Raw genomic sequence first — 23955 nt, 5'->3', positions numbered from 1 at the left:
TAGAGCCGTGAATTATGGATCTTGGCATCGACCTAAGAGATTCTTTTACATGTATAAGCAAAAGGGCTGTAACGAGTCTCTGTTGCTCTCCCCTAAAAAACCTTACGTATAAAATAAATATGCCCCAAACCTCCCCTAGAAACACTCTCCTGTATTTCAGGTATAGGAGAAACATCGATACAGACATGAAAATTGCTCTCAGGCATCTTGTTTTCCTGTTGATCTTAGTCGAGAGTGAATTCGAATTGCAGAAGAAAAGAATGTCTCAGTGTCACGCATCTTCTACCCCTGTTTTCTTTCCCCCTTCTGCCATGAGTGATAGAAGCTTAAAGAGCCATTGCAATGAGTTGGAACTAGTTTGAAGACTGCATGTCTTGTTTTTCTTGCTTATGTTAAATTCTTCATAGTAATTCTTCAAGGCCCTCCAAACTTCAAAGTGAAAAGGCATCGAACTGTCTTAAAAACAAACAATGGCCAATTCCAGGCAGCAGCTGTTGCTTGGCCTCCATGATCATGGCTTTTATCGAACAATTTTGTCTTTTTACTTCCTTTCTCATCGAGAAGGCAACAAAAATATTGCAATATGATGCTCGTTTGCTGACAATAACATCTTCGCTTTGTGCATCCAAAAAACCCAAAATAACTAAAAAAAAAAAGTTTAAAAGAATTTCTCATCCAACTCTCCATTGCCAATATCTATCATCTGTTTGCAAAATCCAAAGCCATACATTAATGTACTAATCAGAGAGTACGTACTTACAAATTCTCATCCTCAAACCTATCTTTCCAAAAAGGAAGACTCAAAAAAAAAGGTAAACAAGGAAAATTTTCCTATTTTTACTTAGGGTTAGGCTCTCTGTGACACTTGCTTTTCGTATTCTTCTCCCTCAATTTTAACGTTGGTACAATTGTTGAAACTGTCACCTTGCCATGTCCAAACAATGTCTTTCAATGCAGGCCTGACATCTTCCTCGCAAAACTTAACATACTCCAAGGTGTCCCCGGCAGACTTGGAGAACTCGACTACTGCAACCTCTGGTGCCACCTCAAACACCTCTGCCTTCACCGACAGCCGCCCTTTCCTTCCCTCGGATGACCCTTGTAATCTCATCTTGAAGTCCTTGACTTTCCCCACCCTAAAGTTCAACCCCTTTGCAACACCTTCAATTTTAGACAATATGGCACTAGCTGAACATCTTGACGTGAACATTGTCCTCGATTTCCTCTTGTTCTCAAACAAACTTGACAAATCAAATCCTGACGACATGGAGGAAATGAACTCAAACGCGTTAAAGAATTTCGGAGAGGATAGTTTGTTAGTCTTGGAGGCAGAATCATCATCCTCTATATTATCTGATATGGGTTCTTCGATTGAAAACGCAAGGGGGCGTGTAAATCCTTTTCTAAACCAAGGAATACACATTATGGCTGGAATTGTGATCCTTCTTTCAGGGTCTGCCACGAGTAGTTTTGAGATCAAGCGCTTTGATTCTGTTGAAAACCAGGGTGGAAACTCAAATTCAGCTTTGAAAACTTTCCTGTACATCTTCATCATATTCTCATCTTGAAAAGGCAAGAAACCTGCAAGAAGAACATACAAGATAACCCCACAAGACCAAGTATCTGCTTTGGATCCATCGTAGCCCATTTTCCTCAAAACCTCTGGAGCAACGTAAGCTGGAGTACCACACTGCGTGTGGAGGAGCCCATCATTGAGAAGCTGCTCAGGCAAAGCTGACAAGCCAAAATCAGAGATCTTTAGATCTTCATTCTCGTCCAAAAGAAGGTTCTCAGGCTTCAAATCTCGGTGTGAGACACCTCTGCTATGGCAAAAATCGACTGCACTTATCAGTTGTTGAAAGTACTTACGAGCAACGTCTTCTTTGAGTTTGCCTTCAACAACTTTAGCAAATAGTTCACCCCCACGGACATACTCCATAACAAAGAAGATCTTTGTTTTTGTAGCCATGACTTCTTTGAGCTCCACTATATTTGGATGTCTAACAAGGCGCATGACAGAGATTTCTCTCTTGATCTGCTCCATCATGCCTTCTTTCTTCACCTGATCTTTGCTGATGACTTTTACCGCCACGTTTTCACCGGATGTTAATTCCTTCCCATAGTAAACCTTTGCGAAAGTGCCTTTCCCAAGCAGTCTCCCAATCTCATATTTCCCAAACAAAATATGCCTCTCCTCCATGACAGTCTCTCCCTATATATTACTCGTACTTTCTTTTTCTACACAATAAAATTTAACAATTTTTCGGCTCTGATGCTACTGAAATCTCATGGTTTTCAATATTGTTGTTTGAACAAGGCTTTGCAAAGATGTGTAATGTAAGGGAATCCAGTAAAGGACAGAGGACATGCTGATTTTGAAGAATTCCATTAGATGACTACAATTCAGTTGCTTGGGATAGAGGATAGAGGATATTCTAATGTGGCGTTAAAAGAGTTGATTAAGTTTAGTGTTGAGCGGAAGGGCATGTAGGGGAAGGAGATCTGAAGGGTTGTCTAGAAGATTAGAAGCCATTGGAGCACCTGGTATCGTCTTCTGGAGACTTGAGGCTGCAGCAAGGCACACAATGAAATCTCATGAAAATAAGTAGGAAGACGCGTCAATGGTGGGAGGTTACAACAAACCTTTATGGACTAAACGAATCACATCTTCACGTCTTTTTACTCTTTATCTTCAAGTAAATTCTCAGTTCCACTGCCCCACTTCTTTTGTTTTTTCTAGTGGCTAGGATCTGCTGTTTAATATTTTTTTTCTTTTAATTTTCACCTTTACTATCCCAATCCCATGTTTCAGACTTATTTCTTGGATTGTTCTGTGGAGATTTTTCTAAGTTATTGCAAATTTTAAATTGGTTGCCGACTAGGTGAGTTGTGACCCTTTGAAGTTTGAATGTATAAAATAAGAACCCAAATATGAAATGTTCATAGTAAAAGATTAATAAATGGGCAATCCCCAATAATCCAAATTAAAATGTTTAATATTTTAATTTTTTATTCTACCTAATTATCAATTAGAAATACCTTTGGTAGAGCCATGAGCCATTGGTCATAGGCCCCAAAAGCGTGGAAAACCACCTCTACTTTCTCCCATCATCAAAAGTTGTCTTTCAAAAAAAAAATTTTTTTTGAATAAATTTATATTTGATGTATTATAAATATATAAATTTTATTATATATATTATTAGTGAATTAAATTATATCATTTAATTAATAAATAAATATTAATTTTTAAAATAAATATATAAAAAAATTAATATTTTTTAAAAAATTTATTTCATTTATAAAATGATATTATTTAATTTATTTCATACTACATCAAATATAAAAACATACACATTAATGCAATTTTTTCAAACACCTTTTAGATAATTGTCAACAAAAATCTTGATCAAAGGGTTAAAAATATTCCACGTGTTGATGATTAATTATTCGATTCACCTAAATCACCTACTTTCAAAAAGTGTAGCACCAAACCAACATTATTCAGGAATACTTAGCCGTAAATATTTCTTTCGCTAAAGAATCATTATATTATATAAATTCCTCAATTTGTTTTTTTTTTTTAAACTCATTATATTATATTCATAAAAAATCTCTTACGTATATTAATAAAGAAATATATCATGGCTGGGTGCAGGAAAATCGTACCACTACGGTACAGCCAACGTACGTAAAATCCTGGCCCTGCAAAATCAACTCCTGAAAAGAAGGAAAAGAAGGCAGAGACTGTTGGGTCAAAGGCCGAAGCTATTGATATAAATTTTGTTTAAACAATAATAGAGGTGAAGTTTGAATAAAATTGTAACATAATGTGTCTCCCCAAATCTTTTAACGTACAATTACGTGTTATCTGTATTTGATAATCAGATAGCATTGAATTGTAATTAAAATAAACTAGGGGGACAATGGAGAAACTGCTTCCAATGGCCAATGCCATGTTGACACTTGGGTCAATCCTTATGAACTTCAATTCGGCTGACACGTGGCCCAATTTTTCAACTTGATATGATGTTTCATTTTTAATTAAGTGGAGTATTTTTTCAAATTTTTGCTATTATAGAGATTGATTGATGTTTTGTCGCAATGCAAATCGAAATGCTATTAAATTCCCCTAATATTCAGTCAAATAATGAGTCAGTTGGAGACTGGGTTGATTGGTAATAAGTACGAGTGAAAAAGAAAATTAAGAAAACTGATAATTGATTTAAAATTATAATATTTGATTTGATTTAATTTTTTATTTATTTCAAATTATAGATCAATTTTTGAATATATGAAAAAAAAATTTAAAATAAAATAAAATTATATATTTTTATTAATTTTTATAAAATAAAAATAATTATTATATATATAAATTTATTTAAATATATTAAAATTTTTATTTGAAACTAATATTGGCTCGCAGCAGAAAAAAGCATTTACTTTAGTCACTAATATTGGCATCGCCGTATTTTGTTTTTGATTACTCACAAAATGCCATGAACGTTAAGCAACCATGAATCATTGGAGCTTGAAAGGAAAAATTTGCTGCACTGACACATTTAATATCACATCAGGGATTCTTTTCCTAGCTGAGGGGCCATTTGGCAGGCAGGTCACACCTATGTATAGCATTTATGGCAAGGAATGTTACTTTTCTAATTCAAATTATAAAGAGATAGGGTAAAAAAACCTGTCCCCACCTCAAAATTGCAAACATTTGTTAAGACGTTACCTCAATAATAATGATACCTTAACTTTAAAACATAAATTTCAATTTGGGTTATATGGAAAAAAAAATAAATCTAAACTATTCAAAATAAAAGGATTTTTTAGTGACATTATGGCATATTAATATTATATTTATATCAGCAGAAAAAGGATTTAAAAAAAAAAATCATTGGCCCAAAGAGGCATGGGTGATATGATTTCAGGCCGGAGGGGAAAATGGACTGGAATAGAGTGGGCCCATTAAACTTTTATTTACCAGCCCATCAAATGGGTATCAATCCTGATATGGGTCCAATTATAGTGGGCCCAAAAAAAAGATCCGAACCCGCCAAAATCCCTAGTTCATCATAGCTCAGAGAAACAAGGGAAGAGCTGTAGAAATTTTGTACCCTTTTTTGCTGTAATGCTGTTGGGGGCAAAACTAAAATATTCACAGGTGCATCTCAACAAAACATCCATTTATGATCCTAAAATAACTCATCTAACAACAATTATCATAGCTTTTGGCTGAAAAAACAGATTATCTTCTGGAAGTAGTGCCTCGTGAATTGAAGATAATTGGCTTTCAACAATAGCAGTTTAGTCTGTAGAAATCAATCATCAGAATCTTAGTTGTCGATGCTTCCATCTCAGATCTGTAGTCTCAAGAGAGTTAAAACTGAAGCTTCACAACTGTCTATAGAGAAGTAGTCTTGTTATCGATTAGTAGCACTGTCAACGTCAACGTTTTCTTTTATTATTACTTTTCTGCTTTCAAAACTGTCAAATACACCCAGGTAACATGAAGCACATGCAATTGTTCAGATATTTTCAAGATATAGGTCATAAATTCCACAAAATATGTCTGATGCTTCCAAATCCCAGCCACGAAAAGTGGTCAGAGTGAGAAATAATAGGCAAAACCCCATATCAGAACATGGAAAACCTAATGTCCTTGATATCACTATTCAAACAAAGAATTCCAATATGGAGCAAATCAAGATTTCTACACGGATCTTGTCCCTGAAATTCAACCAAGCACATATGGTAAATGTTTGCACGTAGTAATCCTTGGCCTCTTCAAGGCAACATAGTGACGCAGTTCTTAATGAATTTCAAGTGCTACTAAAATTAACTTTCTCCCATAAAATGAATTTCTAGAAAATGCAGTAGTCATTCAATGAAGAAGTTAGCTGCCTATTACTTTAGAGGAGGAACCCTTTTCCCTTTTTATCTCTTATCTTAAAACTTCCTAAACTGTTCACAAAACAATTTTCCTGATGACATAATTCCTTAGGAAACCTATATTTAGAGATCAGTCCCATTTAAATGCATGGAGTTTGCCTTTGAAAACAAGGATGAAATATTTCATATATTAAATTGATTAGCTGAAGTTGCCATAAAAATAACTACCACGGAAGAGCCAAAGAGGGTCAACTACTTACAATTTAAATAAAGTTAATACTTTCCAACTCAGAAATATAATAAATATCCCAAATTGAAGACAAAACTCAAATTGGAATCTGCTAAAAAGTTTTCTATCTAATACGATTAGAATGTCCTCCACCAATGTTATAGAATTCCCTTCTTTAATGTAAACCACTGAATTTAAGAAGAAAGGGTAGCAAGAATTCAGGCCATACAACATTCACACATGATCACCTCCAGGGCCAATAATTGATTTGGTAGCATCTTCATAAATCAGTTTTAATATCCCAAATAAAGTAGCCCATCTAGCTTGTTTATTATAATGGGGAAATGTGCAAAATTTATATCTATCCTTGTTTATTATAGTAGAAAAGAATAAAGGCTTGCACAATTGTTGTCAACACATTTTTCATCACAATCAAATTTTACCTCCCCCTCTTGAACTTCTGGATATATATATATATATATATATATGTTTATATACTTGCAATACCACTATCTACTTCAGTTATTAATTAACATTACCCTTTATCCACTTAGAAGAATAAATTATGAAGACTTAACTACATTAACATTGGTGCCCCTCTTCAATACCATGTATAGACAAATTAAGAGTATATTCACTCAAATTCTCAAATGATCTATCATTAATGTATTATACTGTCAATATATAAAATCCCTCCCAAGGTTTTTGCACCACTAAAACTAGGAAATCTTTAATCCAGTAAGAAAATATAGAGCATGTTTGAGGTAGGCAAGACATCAAGACAAATTCAATTGTCCTCCCTATAAGATTATGACTGCGTACAAAATATTAGCTTTTTGATGTTTTCTTACTTGTTTTGAAGTCTTGAACCAGATTTGAGGAGTTCACAATTTGGTGTATGATACCCCCATAATACCAAATTATATGCTGATGGAACAACTAAATGAGAGGACCCAATTCATATCTAGTCATCCACTGAGGGCAGATGATTCTTCCAGGGGAGCTGCACTACTGAAGCATATATTATTAGTACAATAACTTAGAAGAATACTACATGGCATTGAACAGTAAATGATGATTGGAGCAAAGATAGTGAAGTATAACAAAATAAGATTGGAAAAATTCAACAATTGGATGTTTGGTTAGTTGGGAAAAGATTCAAGGCTTTATTAGCTGCCATCAATAATCCTTTTCTTGAGAACAAAAAGTTGAATGAAAACAAAAGATTAATGGAAAGGCTGAAAGAAAATATGCAAATTAATACATAGTTCGTGGGTGAGTAGATAAAAAGAGATTACCAAAGAGGGTAATGATCAAACTCTACAAGGGGCAATGGAACATCAACCCTGCAAAAAGTAACCACATATGGTTAAATTTATACAAGTAAATTTGTTTAATTCAAGCATAATATATATTCCCATTTCAAATATAATCAAGCACAATATTTTTCTAGAAACATATAATCTTTGATTAAGCAATTAATATTCCCATTTCAAATCAATTATATATGAACTATCTAAAGTTGAATTGAAATAAACCTCTTTCTTTCTTTTATTTTTTTAATTAAATGAAAACCATTATAATTTCGCGTACACAAAATTAGTTAACCAAGTATTATTACATTATGCTGATGACTAAATGATCTTGTATGGATCAAAACATTTTGCTTTCATCAATTCATTATACATAAACTTGCTATATATCTTTAATTTGAAAATTTTTCTTCTCTTTCCCCAGTGCGAGATAAACATTATATAAAGCTTCATATATTTGTTAAGTGCTTATCCTCCTCTTTTTAACATTTCCAGGAAGGGATTTGAAACTTGAGATCAATGTTTTCGGCATATACAAGACAGACAAACTTAGATGAAGTTACATGAGTGAAGTTTGTGAAGTTCTTATTATAAAAATAATAATAAATAAATAAATAAAGTTCAATGTGAATATCAATAATATGTAAAAAAAAAATTACTAAAAATATTGTTTATAATTTAAATTTAATCCATATTTATTCAACAATAAAAATTTATATTTAATAAATATATCAAAATTTATTAAAAAATTTTCAAATTTTATATGCTTAATCTATGTGATGAGAGTTTTCAATCTATCAAATTTTAATTTTTTTTTTTTGTTTTTATTTACTCCTTAATAATAAAAAGCTTCATGAACTTTACCTATGGAATTCCACATAAGTCTTTTCCATACAAGACACCAGATAGATTCATTTAAAACATTGATGCACTAAATTACTGATCTTTATACCCTTCCAAAACTAATACATGGATTAAAAGCTGTATCTATATTTGCAGGTAATGACTTAAAGTTAAAACCAAAAGAAAAAGACATACAATTTTATCAAATTCATGCTACTTAAACTAATAATCACATTGCATTTTTAATGTAGGTATAATATTTCATGTTTAATCAAGAACAAGATATCTAGCTAGCAATAACTAGAGTCAAATCAGAATTGAAGAAAAGAACAGGTAAATACACTATAAATTCAGAAGTTCCGAATCTGCAAATCAAGTAATTGTGACTAAATTAAAACAAAAACTACCTGGAGAACATCCCTTCTCAGAGAGTTAAACGAGCTACTTTACCGTTATAAGGATAGGGTTATAATTAAACTCACGAATAGGAAACTCCATTTGCAACTGAGATCGTACAAGCAACCTGATTCTGCTAGATTCAGGTGATAGCAAACTCCAATCAGGAAAAATTTGTGGGTGAATATGATCGCATGCGCAGGAATTAAAAAAAGAAAATATGGAGAAGATAGAACTAACAAGAAGTAAACCAGAAAAAAGAAGAGTGTTTGTTGAGTGAGGAGAAGGACCATACTAGTTACTAATTGGCAATGGATAACGAAGAATGGTCCCATGCTATTCATAGTTTGGCCGCTGAATCCGCAAAATAATCAGGCGTATCTCAACAGTGAATAACATCAAAAGCCACGCTTTGAAGCTATTAATTGTATTTAAAATGGATTTAAAAGCATAAATTAATCGTACTGAGAGCTATAACTATAGGCAATAAATGAAAGACACAGGCAGGTTTTTGTTAGGTACACTATATTCCTCTTCGAATAGAGTATCTTCACTGGCGTCGTATTCAACTTCTCCCCTGTCCCAGAGAGGAGACGGATCTCAAGAATGAGAGATAGAAAGAGAAGGGAAAGTAAGTTAGCAAGGGAGATAAGAGATGGGAGTTGTGTATGGAACAAAACAGGCCGAGAAATGACCAAAAAATCAAATTCCGGCACTGGAAGATGACAGAAAGAGGAGTGAGCACGCAAAAGCAAAAGTATAGACTTATACAAGTGCCTCTGTGTGCTCACTCTCTTCTGTCAATTTCTATGTCCCAAAGAATGACTGAATGATATTGTCAATAAAAGAAGAAGAAGACAAGAGAGTATAGAATGAAAGGGTAAAGCATTTCCTATATAAGGAAACACAGCAACCGCACAAAAATTTACCAAAATGAAGAAACCAACTGTTTGAGATAGGCCCAAAAGCAAAATTAATAAAAGGAATAAGTCAGATCTGAAAACACAGTAACACCCAGTAACACCCATTTATGGAAAAGGTACCAAAAGTAAGACCACGATCCATGCCGTTTTCAGCAAAGAGCCAGGAAAACTTCAAAAACGATTTTAGGGTTTTTATTCATACCAAGGCAAAAAACAAAACCAAACGCAGTATGAATCGTAAGGACTAAAAATCAAATAACCCCAACACCCCAAAAACAAACAAACAAACAAGAGCAGGAAGAAAAAGAAACCCTTCTCTCTATCTTCTCTCTTCTATCTTTGTCAATGATCAACAACCACCAGACTTATTCTTCACTTCTCTCTCTCTCTCTCTCTCTCTCTCTCTCTCTCTCTCTCTCATGCAGAACGCACAGGTGTCGGTGACACGTACCCAAATGTCACTCATACTTTTTCTTTTTTCTTTCACATAACAACAAATCCAACAGTAGCGTCGACGGAGAGACATCAACAGCAAAAGCTCAACATAAAATACATATATATATGAGTAAAACTTCAATGACAAAAAGAGTGAAAGAGACAGAGAAGAAAAGTGAGCACTGGAAGATACAAGGAGTAAACTCTCAACCCCTCCTCCTCCCACAGCGCACACACACACACACACATATATATATATATATATAGACAGAATCAATTCAATAGTACTGGAAACAGTTACTCACTTCACTTCAAATTTGCTTTGCCTATGCCTTTTTTCAAAACTAAAAAATTAATAATTTTTTAAATATAGCATTTAATTTAATGTATTATTATTAACAATGGGTCTTATTTTTGGGGAAGACAAAGAACACACGAAACTTTCGCGAGACGGTGCTGGAAATTTTATTTCGTGGTTGAGATTGTTCTAGGGTACGCGTCGTTTCATCAACCAGTGACTTGTGAATCGTTTCTGTCCGTTGAAGGAAACCAATCCTGACCGTGAGATTGAGGTGAGCGTGGTAAGCAGAGTAGTTTCGTCCGTTTGTGGTCATGTTGCCAGGGTCTCCTTGGGAATTGAGCTGATTAGACTGCGTCATTCGGGGAGACAAGACAGGTTCAGTTGATGGGGTTTATCTCAGTTACTCCCTACTGCCAGTTTTGGGCTGAGGTTAGTACAACGGCCAATATGGACCAATCAGATTGATTGCCTTGTGAGGGTATAACTGTCTTATCGAACAAATGTGTCGTCACAATCTCTGATTTGCCCTCCTTTTTGGACGACAAATGTAAGCAAAGATTAACATGACAAATATAATCACTTCAACATCCTGATAATTTTTGGAGTTTTCAGTTTTCTATTTATTTGCAAGCATACAATAAAACTTGATTTGTCGATTGTAAGATCAATTCAACTTTATATATATATAAGTTATATTTACTTATTTATAATATTTCAAATATTTATTTATTTATTTATCATGATTAATAATTTGTTAGTATTTGTCGAATTTAGGTTAATCTTCGTGAAATTCTGGATTATTATTATTATTTTACAAGTCAATGAAATTTTCTAAAAATGAAATAATATTATAAACAAAAAGCTCATGAAGTTTATCATCACACCAAATAGAATGAGACACCTTATCACTAACTGTAATTTATCATCATATTAAAAAATTACAGTAATTATCAGTAATGTTGTGATTTGTTGATAAAGTATTTAATTTTTAATTTCAATAATTAAAATTTAAATTTTGATAATTTTAAATAAAAAATAATTAAAACAAAATCAAATTATTTTAATATTTTAAAAATTAATGAAGAAATTAATATTTAACAAATATTAATGAAGAAAAAGATGATAAAAAGGAAATTAAAATAATCATGACATATATCGAAATTATAACTTAAAATTCTTAGCCCCAATCCAAGTATGAAATATTACTTAGAAGTTGAAGGCATCCGATAAGATACATGTAGTGAAACTGAAAAGATGGAAATGTAATAGAGTGGAAAAGAATGGATTTTATAGGAAGGAGAGACCACTCCCTTAAAGCCTCTAATGTCCCACTTTTCTTTTTCTCATTTAAATACTTGAAAACTTACAACTTTAGGGATGGATCATGGAGGACCACTCATTCATTCATTCATCCGTTCTAAGGCCAACCCTACCCTTCCCACTCTCTGACCTTCCCTTAATTATTACAAATTACAATTTAATGGAAATCTTTATTATGTATTCATTCATCTGTATTATTTTCTTTTGTTGGATGTCTTTTGGACAAGACATTCGGATGGACATAGATGCATGTTTCCATGTGAATGGGAGAGTTTGTCTAAGAATCTTTGGCATTAGGCAAGTGGATTACAAACCCATGTGACAAGTGGCTGTTTGATGCAATTATTGGGCTTGTTTCAACTTTGAACAAGCTTATGGTTAAAGCTATTGGGCCCTATTTTTGACCGCCAAAAGTTCTTAACTTCTTGCCATTTTCCGTAACTTTTCCAAAATCGGATTGCCACAGCTGCATTCGACAAAATAATTAAGATATAGATAAGAACGCGAATGCAATGTACATTACGCAATATTATCTTTCATATAATTAGTGATTGATTTGATGTATTTAAAATTTATTTTAAAATATTTTTATAAAAATCAAATTTTGACTGTTAAAAAAAGAAAAATTTTCTTCTTTTTACCAATTAAATCAAACTTTGTCTGCAAATGCAATTCTAATTAATAAATATGCACCTTCATAGTTTTTCATGTACCCTAAAAAAAATTTTTTAAAAATGTTAAATTATGCAATGTCAATTAGTGATAAATTAAGATTAAAAAATCGTAATTAATTAACATTTATTCGCATACACCGAGTTATGCTGCATGTCAACATATTTCTATATTATATAGTGTATATATGCTTGGAATATTTCTATATTCTGCTTTGATTCATATATAATCCTTTTAAATAAGCACCGCTATCTCCGCATCATATTATTAGTAATTTTTTAATACTTTTTTTAAATCAAGATCATGATATATATATATTTTATAAGTTTATATTTGATATATTATTAATGTAAAAATTTTATATATTATTTGTAAATTAAATTATATTACTTTATTAATAAAATAAATCAAATTTAAAAAATATTATTTTTTATATATTTATTTTAAAAGTTATACTTACGCTTTTGCATTTTGACATCATTTACAAAGGTCTATCAGATCTTTTTTCTGAGTTCACTAAATTTTTATTATATAAAAAAAAGTTTTTACCCGATGCAAATTTGATACAAAAGGCCAGCTTTATGATCTTGTATTTGGCCAAATCTAGCCTCTTTCCCACAATTATGCAAGTCAAAGATATCTAATTAATCTTTTTGACTATTGGTGAATTGATATTTTTTTTTTATCTTTAGCAAGATTACAACTTTTGACCTTCCATCCTCATCTTTGCATCCGACAATCTGTTGAAAAAATGAGCTATCTTGTCTTGTTTCTTGTTTTCTTTTTTATCTCATAAATGCTTCCTCATCGGCTAAATCCACTTAAGTAGGTATCTAATTTCAAGCATATTATGTATGGGATAGATTTCTTATTTTTACTCCATCCATTTTGGATTCTTGAGACTCTAGATTTTCTCTTTATTGGGTTTTCTTTCATTTGGATTGTGGTTTTCTGTTTTCTTGGAGGCCCAATATTTCATTCTAGAAAAAAAAAATGGAGAGCCCTAACCTACAGACGAAAGAAGTACAGTGAATATATATTTATATATATAGGGAAAAGGCATTGAGGATTGAGGGATTGCATTTGCAGTGCATAATCATTTAGAACCGATACCTTTGGGCAAATGGACAAAAGGAAGGTCACCATCGCTTCATGAACCGTAGCTTCAGGTCTTTCCGTCCTCTTCTTTAAAGATATGATTGCAGTAACAATTGACCAATAAACGACCAAACAGGGCAACGATATAGACAAAAAAAGGGATAAGAGTACAGAAACCAACGATGAATAAGAGCTCACTACCCAATTCCCATCCAAATAAAATCTATGCTACCATACTAACTTTATGTTCTGAATTGTGAGCTGCAAAAACAAAGGTAAAACCACTATTTTTCCGTACCACCCAAGTGGGGGGCAAGCGTATACATGCTGCATGCGGGGATTGCGGCCATATAGAGTCCCAAAAGTTGGAGCTATTACATATAATTCATCAAAAGAAAAAAAAATTTATAAAATTGATTATTTAACTATATATATTATGTATAACAAGAGAAGTGACGAGAGGCGTTGGAATTAAGAAGCAAAGTTTTTGAGTAAGTTCGTTGCAATGAGATCATGGCGTTGCAGTAGTTGCTGTGACAGCCAAGAACTCAACTGTATAAAGTGGGAAGGATATCACTACCACCATTAATAGACACTGTACACACCAAAGCTTGCTGGAAAAGCCAATTACTTATTAGACTAACAGTCTTGAAAACCAATTGCCCTTTTTCATTGTATGATATGCAAGAACAAAGATGCGCGCTAAATTGGATATGCACGATAAATAATGCATTCATTAGGACCAAAGGCATTGAACAGATGATCCGCCAACCACCCAGTGCTTCGACAATGTTTGTGAATCTGTTATATTATCTATAGAAGTAACTCTTAAATTAAGGCAAAAAGGCTAACCCAATTGTATCCTCCAACGCTGCACCTTAACAGGAATTCCATCTGTAGCCACAAAAAACTCAACCCTACAAACACTATAAACTACATTCACTGAATATTTGCTAGCCACGAAACCTAAGAACTACCCCAATACCAAATGCATGACTAGCTGTGAACGCATCGCCTGGACATCTAAGAAGGCTTAAGCCAAGTTCCACATTGGAGACGAACCAGCCCTTGGCAATGACTCTGCAGTTGAAGTGACTTTCAGCTCATCTTCGTCGCTTTTTTCCAGACTTGGAATCACTGTCCTGCACCTTGGACGAACTTGGTGATTTCCGCTTCCCACTTTCCACAACCTTTGCAGAGTCAGTTGAGTTCTCCTTCACGTTCTCACTTTCTTTCACCTTTGATGAACCAGATTTTGACTTAAAAGTACCATTAGCATTAGATTTGCCACCACTTTTAAGAGGCTTACCCTTAGAATTGGAGGAAATCTTGGGGGTTTCCGTCTTGGACTTGGCTGTCTTTGAAGCATCTTGCTCTGACTTTGTGGAAGCTTTTGGTGTAACTCTATCATCATCCTTGGATTTGCTAGACTTGGGTGTCTCACCACCTTCTTCATCCTTGGATTTGTTGCCTACTTTTGATTCAACGTCAACTGATGTACTACCACTTTTGGGAGTATGGTCCTTGGCTTTGGTAGCACTTTCATTGTCTGATTTACTAACACTTTTGGAGCCATCTTTGGATTTGCCATCCACTTTACCATCTTCCTTTGTTTTGCGGCCAGACTTTGTGGCAGAACCCTTGGATTTTCCAGATGAAGCTCCTCCACCCCTGGCCATCCAATTATAGGATTTTCAGAAATCAAAGAAGGAAAAGTAGCTGTTTGATTTGAAAGAATTTAACAACCTTTTTGGTGAAGCATCCATCTTAGTTTTCTTGCTAGGCTGATCAGCTGTTTTTGCTTTCTTCTTTTGAGGCCTGTTAATGGAAATTAAAACAAGGTAAAAAGAAGATAGGCCAAAAATAAAAGAATATTGGACAGAAATAGAGCACAGAGCCCAAGAAACCAACAAGCAAATGCAAAGCTATATCAAACATAATAATCCCTAAACTAAAACTATACATTCACATAAAATTAGCCTTGTTAATGAATGGAAAATGAATCAACTTACACAGCACAGAACGATGTAGCAGAGTTTTATCATACAATGTCAAAATACACAGACAACATCTAGTACCAAGGTTGTGAAGCAATCAAATTTAACATTAAAGAATTAAAATAGGAATCACCTACATTTCAGATGAACTATCAGGACTTAGAGGATCAGCTGCTTCTTCCTGTTTCAATGAAGTATTAGCAATGCAGAACATGAAACAAATAAAAGCTAGTTATCTATAAACCAGAAAACTACCCACCTCATTTGACCCAGACTCATTTTCAATCACCTCCCATTTTTCTCTCTTAAGATTTAAAATTTCTTCATCACCATCAATATAGTGCACCTATAGATAAATGAAAATGAAGAAAAAATTTAATACATTCTAGCATGAACAATCAGAGGGATAAAACCTCATGGAACATATGCAGGAAAAGTAAAACATAAAAGGAAACTTCTATCTTATTTGGTGTCACCTTGTGCTTCTTTTTAACAGAATCAAATGAATGAATAACACCTTCATAGAACCTGTAAAAAGAATAGCATCCATAAGGGGTGACAGAATTGAACCATAATTCAAGTGCCATATAAAGAAAATCTCCCATAAATGTGCACTTACATTTTAAGTTACTTGACCAAAGTCAGTCAAGGCATAGGCATAAAAAATCTAAACAACACAAATATGATTTGACGAAGAATGAAGAAGTAAATTAACCCTCCAGCAAAAGGTTCCAAACAAAAAGTCACAGATAAAGAACCATATGACACTTGAGACAACATCTTTCAGAACAACTAAGTAATTTACTCTTTCTAGCACAATCTATTTACTCTTTCTATTCTGTATATCTTAGCACAAACTTCAAGGAGATGAGATGCCATTTTTCCAGAAGGAAAAATGTGTTTAGTTTGATTCGATTTATAAGAAAGAGAAGATAGAAAAGATAGGTGGGATAGTCTTTCCTTTTTATCTTTTTTTACCTTGTTCTTTCAATTGTCTTATAAGTGTTCTGTTTTGAAGAGTTTGCTCTGTAGGATCGAGAAAACCACCAGTGGTTAACCTTGAACCACAGGTGGTTCACTGGTAACTGCTGGTAGTTGTCTATGCCAATTTTTTGTGTTTTCATCAAATGTGGGGTTTTATTATCTCTTCATATTCTAACTTTTTTTACACACTCAAATCTTATATTTGCAGACACAAAATATTTGAAACAGAACACTTTCCATTAGTCTTTTTTTCCCCTACGAAAATATATAAGATTTGAGCATGTGAGAACAAGGAAAATAAAAGAAGGTTATAAAATGATAATAAGGAGCAAGGCAAGAAAGAAATTTTAATTCATTGACCTTACAATTCGAGACCAACTGCTAAGCAACAAGGAGAGAGGGGGAGATCCACGTATAATAATTATATAAGCAAGAGAAATTGGATCTGGGTAGGGGATACACATTCACACATTAAGATGCATTGTCACACATGCATACACATATAAGAGAAAAGACAAAACAAATAAAATTTCATGGTTTCTATTTCAGAATATCACCTTCTGTAACGCTTGTGAAATATAAAACAAGGAATATATATATATATATATATATACACACACATACATATACTTACATATGGTCTTTGGGCCACCAGACCTTCACCTTCAAGCCAACCAGATTCTCACCATATTCTATAGAACCAGATGCCTGACAAAGAGTCAATATGAAAAAGAAATCGAGTGTCTCCATAAGAAGGATATGCAAAATCATTGCTTTAACCATGTTTAGATTCAAGCACGTATGGACAAAGTCAAATAAAACGTTCACAATATTTTATACAGAATTATTTCAGCTTATATCCTCAGAAATCTTTCCATAATGCAAGATAAAACGCAAATGGCTATAATATCAAGAATCGGCAAAAGAAAATATAAAAGTTAGCACCCACACAAGCAATTGAGGTGCAGCAGAGCATTGGTCTAATACTGGTTTTTTGCAAGGCATTGCAGGATTACTGCTCCAAGGAAACAAAATAAAAAACTTGAACCTTGTGAAAAACTCAAAGCAGTATCAAACGCCTCTTGAAAGATAAATGAACTCAAAGATGGTTAAAAGCAGCATTGTTGCTTGATAGGCATCATTTTGAAAAGAGAGGATATATTTTAGAAACGAAGAAAAAGGTAAGGAGGGAGGCAAGTAATATGAAAGATAGAGAGAGAGAGAGTAGATGAAAAAGAAAAAATAGTAGAAAGATTAGCTAAAATAAAATGCTCCTAGAAAAGCTAAAGTTTCAATGCAGTCAATCAGCATCAATATGGAGAAGAAAGCCAACATGAGGATTAAGAAGATGACAGAAAAGATAATTGGCCTGTGATTAGTAAAACAATCATCAAGGATGTAAGAATGGAGAATCTATTAAGAGTTCAAACCCGTAAGGATCATCATAAAGACCTCTTATGATGCCCGTTTTATTTAAAAACCAACCTGCTGAAACTAAAATACACCACCAATAAAATATCAGCTTGAAAGGTATAAAAAGACACAAAAAAGTAGAAGACATGCAATCTCAACACTCTTGTACCTAGAGACTTACTTTTTCTTTACTCGGGGTCTGCTTTCTCTTGGGGTTTGTCTTAGGGGTCTCCTCCATGTGAGAATCATGTTTGTTTGGCTTGATTGACTTTGTTGAAGCAACCATTTCCTAAATAAATAATAACACAACATTGATTCCCTTGATTGAAGTATCTATAACAGCTAAAATAATAAATACTAAAGCTTTGAATAAACAACATCAATGGAATAGCTAAGTAACAACTTCAAAGCCAAAAAGAAAGAACCTCATCATCATTCTTGGTTGAGGTTTTTGTTCCATCCTTCTCAGGAACAACTTTCCCCCGACCTCGCCTTTTCTCATCCTCCAGTTGCCTTGAAGACGATCCATCTACATTTTTACTGCTAGAATCTATCTTCTTTGACAACTGCTTCAGTGATTTTGCCTCTGAATCACTTGCAGTGCCACTTTCTTTCTTAGTTTCATCTACATCAGCTAGAACATTATCCTCATTGGAAACCTCAATAAAAACCTTTTTCCCTGATTGTCTATTTGTTTTTGCTTCTGAATCACTTGTCCCTTCAGATGCCTTCTTAGTGACATTTTCAACAGGTGTATTCTCCTTGCTCAAGCTCTCTTTCCTTTTTTGCCGTGCAGCCCCACTGGGATGACTCTCATCGGGTATGGTCCCACTTGGTGTTGGGGAAGCAACATTGGTCGATTCATCCTCAGTTACTTTTGGTGAGGAAGGCTGAACATCAGTCTCTCTTTTATTTTGCAAGGATCCAGCCTCATCAAGAGAAGGATCCTCATGAGGTGAATGAGCACCATCCTTGCTGTCATTTTTATGGTCCATTAAGGTCTCAGCTTCCTTCTCATTGACATAAGAGCTGTCAGAAGGTTCTGTTGATTTGGAATCAGATTTTCTTCCTTTTTCCTGGGTACTTTGCTCTGACTTAGAATCTGAATTGACCACTTTCTCAGTTTCCAATATATCAGGTTCAGCAACAGTTAATGTATCAGCATTCTCAAACTTATCAGCAAGATGGTCATCCTCTTGCTTCTTTAAGGAGTTTAAATCAGCCAATGAGTCGTCTTCAGCAGTTTGCACAATGCCATTGCTAACAACTGACTTGGAAGATTTTTCATTTGCAAGATCGTCTTGTGCAGTTGAAACAGTTACTTTAGGACTCTCTTTATTCTCCTGGTACAGAATATAAGGATTTATAAATGACTAATTTCAAACATTAAAGTCTAACAACAAAATTTGAATACAATAAAAAAAAATGAAGTACTTGAATCCACACAAACACACACATAGAACATTGGCAATTGACAATAACTAACTATATGAAACAAAACGTGCCTGGGCTGCCTTGTCCAAAGGTGCCTTTGCTGGTTTGCTCTCATCATCCTACAGCAAATTAACCAAAAAAAAAAATTAAGGAGACTAAATCAACTCAATGCTCACCGAAGAAGGCATAAAAGATATCAGTAAGGTGTCAACACAAGGCAAAAACTTGTCCCGATTAGAAGGATATCTTGAACAGAAGAATTGAGAAAAGTAAACACACAAAAAGAACAATAACAAAGTGTCATACACAAATTAAATAAAAAGCGTTAAACATTTTATAATCAAGTAGCACATAATCTATATCTGTAAACAACACAGAGCGGAAATGCATACAGAACCACTGCACAAAATGACTAAATAATTGGCCACAAAACAAAAAGGATTTATGGAATTTAGGTTCAGATACAAATTAGATAATTACCACACGTTTGTCAGTAGTCGCATCACTCTGCTCCACAGCAATAGGTGCCACTTGGCATATAGAAGCAACTACACTACTATAATCATCAAAAGAAATGCCCAAGTTCTCTACAGCTTGCATTAGGTAAGGTTTCAACTTTGAAGCACAGTTTTCAAGCACCCTCTCTGCCAACCTCCGAGCAACAGGAAGAACTTCCTGACGGGAGATATAAGTGCTAGGTGAATTAAGAAGTTTGTAGAAGTAAAAGGTAATAAGTTACTCATATGATAACAGACCTCATTATCCTTCTTTACACTAGATAAGATTGGGGAGAGCAGCTCCACAGAGATGTCTTCACTTTCTTCCAATACAAGGGTCATGATAGTCACCATTGATGTAAAGACATCCTCTGCATGGTAATCCCTGAAAAGCAAACAAAAAGAATCATAAGGAAAATAAGGGATGCAAGCTGTGCATAATATTCTAAACCACTTTCTTATTCTCTTTTTTTTTTTTTTTTTAATAATAGTAATCTACTCTAGAAAAGTACCCTTATAGAAGGATGATTATAAGAATGTCAACAAAATTTTGAGTTGAGAAACAAGCCTGTATTAAACATAAAATCAACATAGAAAAGCCATAAGAAGATGACAAGAAACACAAAAGCTCCAAGAAGGGAAGAGAGACCAATTTCTGACAAGAGCACTTAAACTTTGTTTTGTTTAGCTAGAACTGAAGATTAGGAAATCAATTTGTAAATTACTGGCCTTCCCACCGTCTACCAAATCTAAAACAAGCACCTAATTGATGAGACCTTTAAGTTCCAGAAACTCAAGGGGGACCATAATCCCTATTTTCAAACACCTATATTGCAGTCTATCAATTAAACCCATATTAAAATGTTCACAGCAACCATGTCATCACTTAATACATGAAGAGGAAACAATAGCCAAAGATTTACGTTGATGCACAAATGTCAACAAAAGAATGCAACTATCCAATTAATAAGTTAGTTTGTACCTTATTGCCTTAAGGAAATGCTGGAACATCTTAATGATTAGTGCATCGCATTCGAGGTCCAACATCACCACACATGATCTGACTTTGGCAACAGTTTCAAGAATCGAGGTCCTCTTAACGTACAAGCAGCTGGACTTGTCAGATAAATTTTCGAACGATGATACAATTAGTTGAAAGACCTCCTGCACACACATTAATAGGAATCAATACTTCAAATGAATCAAAAGGATTTTAAAATGATCATGAAATCTGCAAAAGCATCCACAAACAATGAATTCAAAGTACCCTCATTTGGTCATCATCATAAGGAGCATCTGGTGCAGTTATCCTTGTTATCTCGCTGATGCAAGCAGCAACTGCAACATTGACATCATCATCAGGATGTCTAAAAAGCGGCTCCGCAACCAATGCTTTGAGTGATGGAGAGAGTGCATTTTGCATTGATGGGCTTGGTGATTGTTCCACTCTCGAAAGAAAACTCTCAAGTTCCTATATTTACATAGGATAGAAAAGAGTGAAAAATCATCATCCATGTAAAAGGTGTTTGCCAAAAAAGAAAAACTAGCATAAGGCACAACAGAAGGGATACTAAAGAACGTAAAAATTCAGACAATCAGCTGATCATCCCAAGATTCAAAGGACTCAAAAATTATCTACACATCAATAATGTTCTACGAAAAGAAACAGACTTAAAAGGAAATACAGCCGACTGCAAGGGTACAGTTGGCAGTGAACAAAAGCAATACTTAAAGTATCCCTTTTCAAATAGGGAGACAAAAACGGAAAAATACTTAAAAATCATTCTAGTTCATATTGACTATAAACCAAAGACAAATTTAAAGGTATCTAACACCCTTATCACACTAATTAGCTATACAACTATGACATCAGCAAGTACCCATCTCTGAAATCACACTGCAATTGCTTAGATTTCCATATTCTTAAAGAGTCATTCTACAATGGGATTGATACACAGTTTTCTGGCAGCATGTATGAAAGAAAATTTATAAAACCCTAATAAATACTAAATCTAAGGAGATAGCTTAAAAGAGACATTGATCCCTAACAAACAATCCATCCATGATGAAAAGTTGCCTGAACAGTGCCCACCACCACTTTTTTGCACATCACCTTCAAAGTTTTCTTTCTTGGCATCATGAATACATATAACCTTGTCTAAACAGGGGACAGCACCAGAATTTCTTGGATTTTCAAAATTCCAGAATCTGTTTTAATATTGTTATCATTTGAAATAGAGTAAGGGAGCAGGAGAAAACTGAAAAGGTTGCAAAGACCATCATGATAAGGGACATTACCAAGTGTGCAATTGAACTTCGGTTCATAATATGCATTCATCCTGGATTGTAATAGCTCCCTTCGTTAGACATCTAAAATTACGGCAGAACAGATCTTCCTCCAAAGGTATAGAAGAAAATGAGAAAATGATAATATGATCTAATAAAATTCATTAAAAAATAACAACATTGGCTATGTGTCGTCCCTCTGAGGAAACAGACAAGATATTTACAACAAAGAATGTCTATTAACATCGATGTTTTATGCGATAAAAACATAACCTTACATGCCCAAAAATATACTTCCTTACTAGGAATGTTTTCACACATATCTACACATACTTTCCATATTACCTTTCACTGCTTTCAACGCCATCACAACTCAGTCATCAAAAATTTTACCTCACCCCTCGGAAATTAATTGCCAAACATAACTCGTGCTTACTTAACTAAACAAAAATTCAAGGACAATATTTATTATACCAGTTCCTCAGATTTCACATACATAAAGCCCGATGTGGGATTCCCTTTAGGAAGAATCAAGACCGTTATGCCACATATAGACAAGAAACACGCGCGCGTGCACATATACACTCACTTAAATGCAGATCGCGCGCAGATTTGAATTTGAAAGACATTCGTAACTTCAAACCATTACATCCAAACATTTGTTACTACATAGATTTTGCAATCAAAAGCACATAACATTCTAGCATTGAAAACCTGGTAAAGCAAACCCATTGTACATATCAAACATTTAGCAAATTCGAAAACATACAGGAGCAATATATCTACAAAAGATATAGACAAATGGCAATAGCTAGAATGTTAAACAATATCCATGAGCAGAAAAATATTTTTAAACTGATTCAAGCTTATAACGGTAATGGCAGAAACAGAATTAAACACGTGAAAACATGCAAAATAAGAAAACTTTAGAACAAAGGTAAAAGTAGATCATGATGGGGGAAATGGAACTAACTTTAATGGCATAAAAATAAAAATCAGACAAAAAAAAAAAGATAACGCATGCATAATAAAAGCACATAAATCAAAGAATAAAAAGCGAAGAGTGAAACGGATTACGTCGAGGAGAAGGATGAGTTCATCAACTGACGAAGGAGGTTCCAAGAGCTTGTTCCCGGCCTCCATTAACAGTAGCTCCAGCTCTTTATCAGATGCCGCCATAGCTTTTTCTCTCTGTGAACAAAAAAACAATAATGTAACTAAATATACAGAAACGGATCTTTAAAATCTGAGTCTTAATGCCTCGATTTCACAGCATTGAAAACCTAAAAACTCGCGCGAAAAACCACAAATCGAAAAGGAAACAAGCAGTTCTGCTAAAAAGAAAGGGGATTTACTCGAGAGAACGTTAGGGTTTTGTTTTTTTTTTTCAAGAAATTATGAGGTTTTTTTTTTTTTTTTTTTGGTGAATATAAACTTTGGCAGGGGGAATATTGTAAGAAATAAATTATATAAAAATTATTTTCAAGAATTTTTTGTTGGCTTTAAAGGAGAACCCACCCGCACCCAGGCTTTGCTCGGATTCCGCCGCGCTTATGAATTGGAGTTAAATTAAACTCGTCAAATCCACCTTTGGATTTTCAGGATGTGGGGACCGCGTGGGGTTTCTTGGACCGCTTGATTCTATTGTTACTTATAAATGCAATTTTCGAAACAGTTTTTCAATAATGGAAATGATTTTCCTTTTTATGGAAATACAGATAAGAAATTTTACATAATAATATTTACCAAAAAAATACTTTGAAAAATACTAACAATTAGTGAATTAGGATACTTTAATATCTGGGAAAATCTCTCTTCAAATTTTTCCTTTTTAAAGATTAAAAAAATCAAGTAATGTATAAAATAAAACTATATGCTATATATGAATGCATGCATGCACGTCTCAAATTTCATTTTTTTCT

At 33.9% G+C, this 23955-nt stretch overlaps 2 protein-coding genes and 1 long non-coding RNA gene across 8 annotated transcripts; all 3 read right to left on the bottom strand.

The window, feature by feature from the left end:
• Positions 1 to 667: 667 nt before the first annotated feature.
• On the bottom strand, positions 668 to 2900 carry LOC111299407 (CBL-interacting serine/threonine-protein kinase 25-like). The gene has a single exon (XM_022894586.2). The coding sequence runs from the start codon at positions 2198 to 2200 to the stop codon at positions 848 to 850; it is 1353 nt and encodes a 450-aa protein (XP_022750321.1). The 5' UTR covers positions 2201 to 2900; the 3' UTR covers positions 668 to 847.
• A 1964-nt stretch (positions 2901 to 4864) lies between these two features.
• On the bottom strand, positions 4865 to 10960 carry LOC111299406 (uncharacterized). 3 transcript variants are annotated; one of them, XR_002691298.2, is made up of 5 exons: positions 8969 to 10960; positions 8685 to 8806; positions 7420 to 7467; positions 6973 to 7132; positions 4865 to 5730 (listed from the first exon to the last, which is right to left on the bottom strand). It is a non-coding gene; the product is annotated as an uncharacterized LOC111299406 (long non-coding RNA). The 3 variants fall into 3 exon arrangements; XR_016329804.1 differs by having other exon boundaries at positions 8760 to 8809; positions 8969 to 10956; XR_016329803.1 differs by having other exon boundaries at positions 8760 to 8806; positions 8969 to 10953.
• Positions 10961 to 14136: 3176 nt separating this feature from the next.
• On the bottom strand, positions 14137 to 23504 carry LOC111299404 (sister chromatid cohesion protein PDS5 homolog C-like). Of its 4 annotated transcripts, XM_089747410.1 has the most exons (16): positions 23317 to 23504; positions 23111 to 23224; positions 22046 to 22139; positions 21015 to 21218; positions 20730 to 20911; positions 20006 to 20132; positions 19731 to 19925; positions 19322 to 19369; positions 18242 to 19159; positions 17998 to 18105; positions 17038 to 17111; positions 15896 to 15947; positions 15679 to 15765; positions 15557 to 15600; positions 15169 to 15240; positions 14137 to 15093 (listed from the first exon to the last, which is right to left on the bottom strand). In XM_089747410.1, exons 3-16 carry the CDS (start codon positions 22079 to 22081, stop codon positions 14526 to 14528), a joined length of 2715 nt encoding a protein of 904 aa, XP_089603536.1. In that variant the 5' UTR covers positions 22082 to 22139; positions 23111 to 23224; positions 23317 to 23504; the 3' UTR covers positions 14137 to 14525. The 4 variants fall into 4 exon arrangements, with proteins under 4 accessions (XP_089603536.1, XP_022750316.2, XP_022750317.2 ...); XM_022894581.2 differs by lacking the exon at positions 22046 to 22139; XM_022894582.2 differs by lacking the exon at positions 22046 to 22139 and having other exon boundaries at positions 23389 to 23504.
• Between the last annotated feature and the right edge of the window lie 451 nt (positions 23505 to 23955).

This window comes from Durio zibethinus, chromosome 18 (assembly GCF_047325235.1).
Source record: "Durio zibethinus cultivar Kanyao isolate XHJ-2024 chromosome 18, ASM4732523v1, whole genome shotgun sequence".
NCBI classification, from domain to species: Eukaryota; Viridiplantae; Streptophyta; class Magnoliopsida; order Malvales; family Malvaceae; genus Durio; species Durio zibethinus.
The sequence above is the reverse complement of the archived record's forward strand: the minus strand, read 5'-3'. Positions and strand labels throughout refer to the sequence as shown.

What these genes read in the sequence shown, in the direction of transcription:
- LOC111299404 (XM_022894581.2), bottom strand. Translation starts at nt 23,212, where the DNA reads ATGGCGGCATCTGATAAAGAGCTGGAGCTACTGTTAATGGAGGCCGGG. An exon ending in CTTTGGACAAGGCAGCCCAG is followed by an intron (nt 19,160 to 19,321) that starts GCACGTTTTGTT and finishes ATTCTGTACCAG; the next exon opens with GAGAATAAAGAGAGTCCTAA. An exon ending in ATGGATGCTTCACCAAAAAG is followed by an intron (nt 15,094 to 15,168) that starts GTTGTTAAATTC and finishes TTGGATGGCCAG; the next exon opens with GGGTGGAGGAGCTTCATCTG.
- LOC111299407 (XM_022894586.2), bottom strand. Translation starts at nt 2,200, where the DNA reads ATGGAGGAGAGGCATATTTTGTTTGGGAAATATGAGATTGGGAGACTG.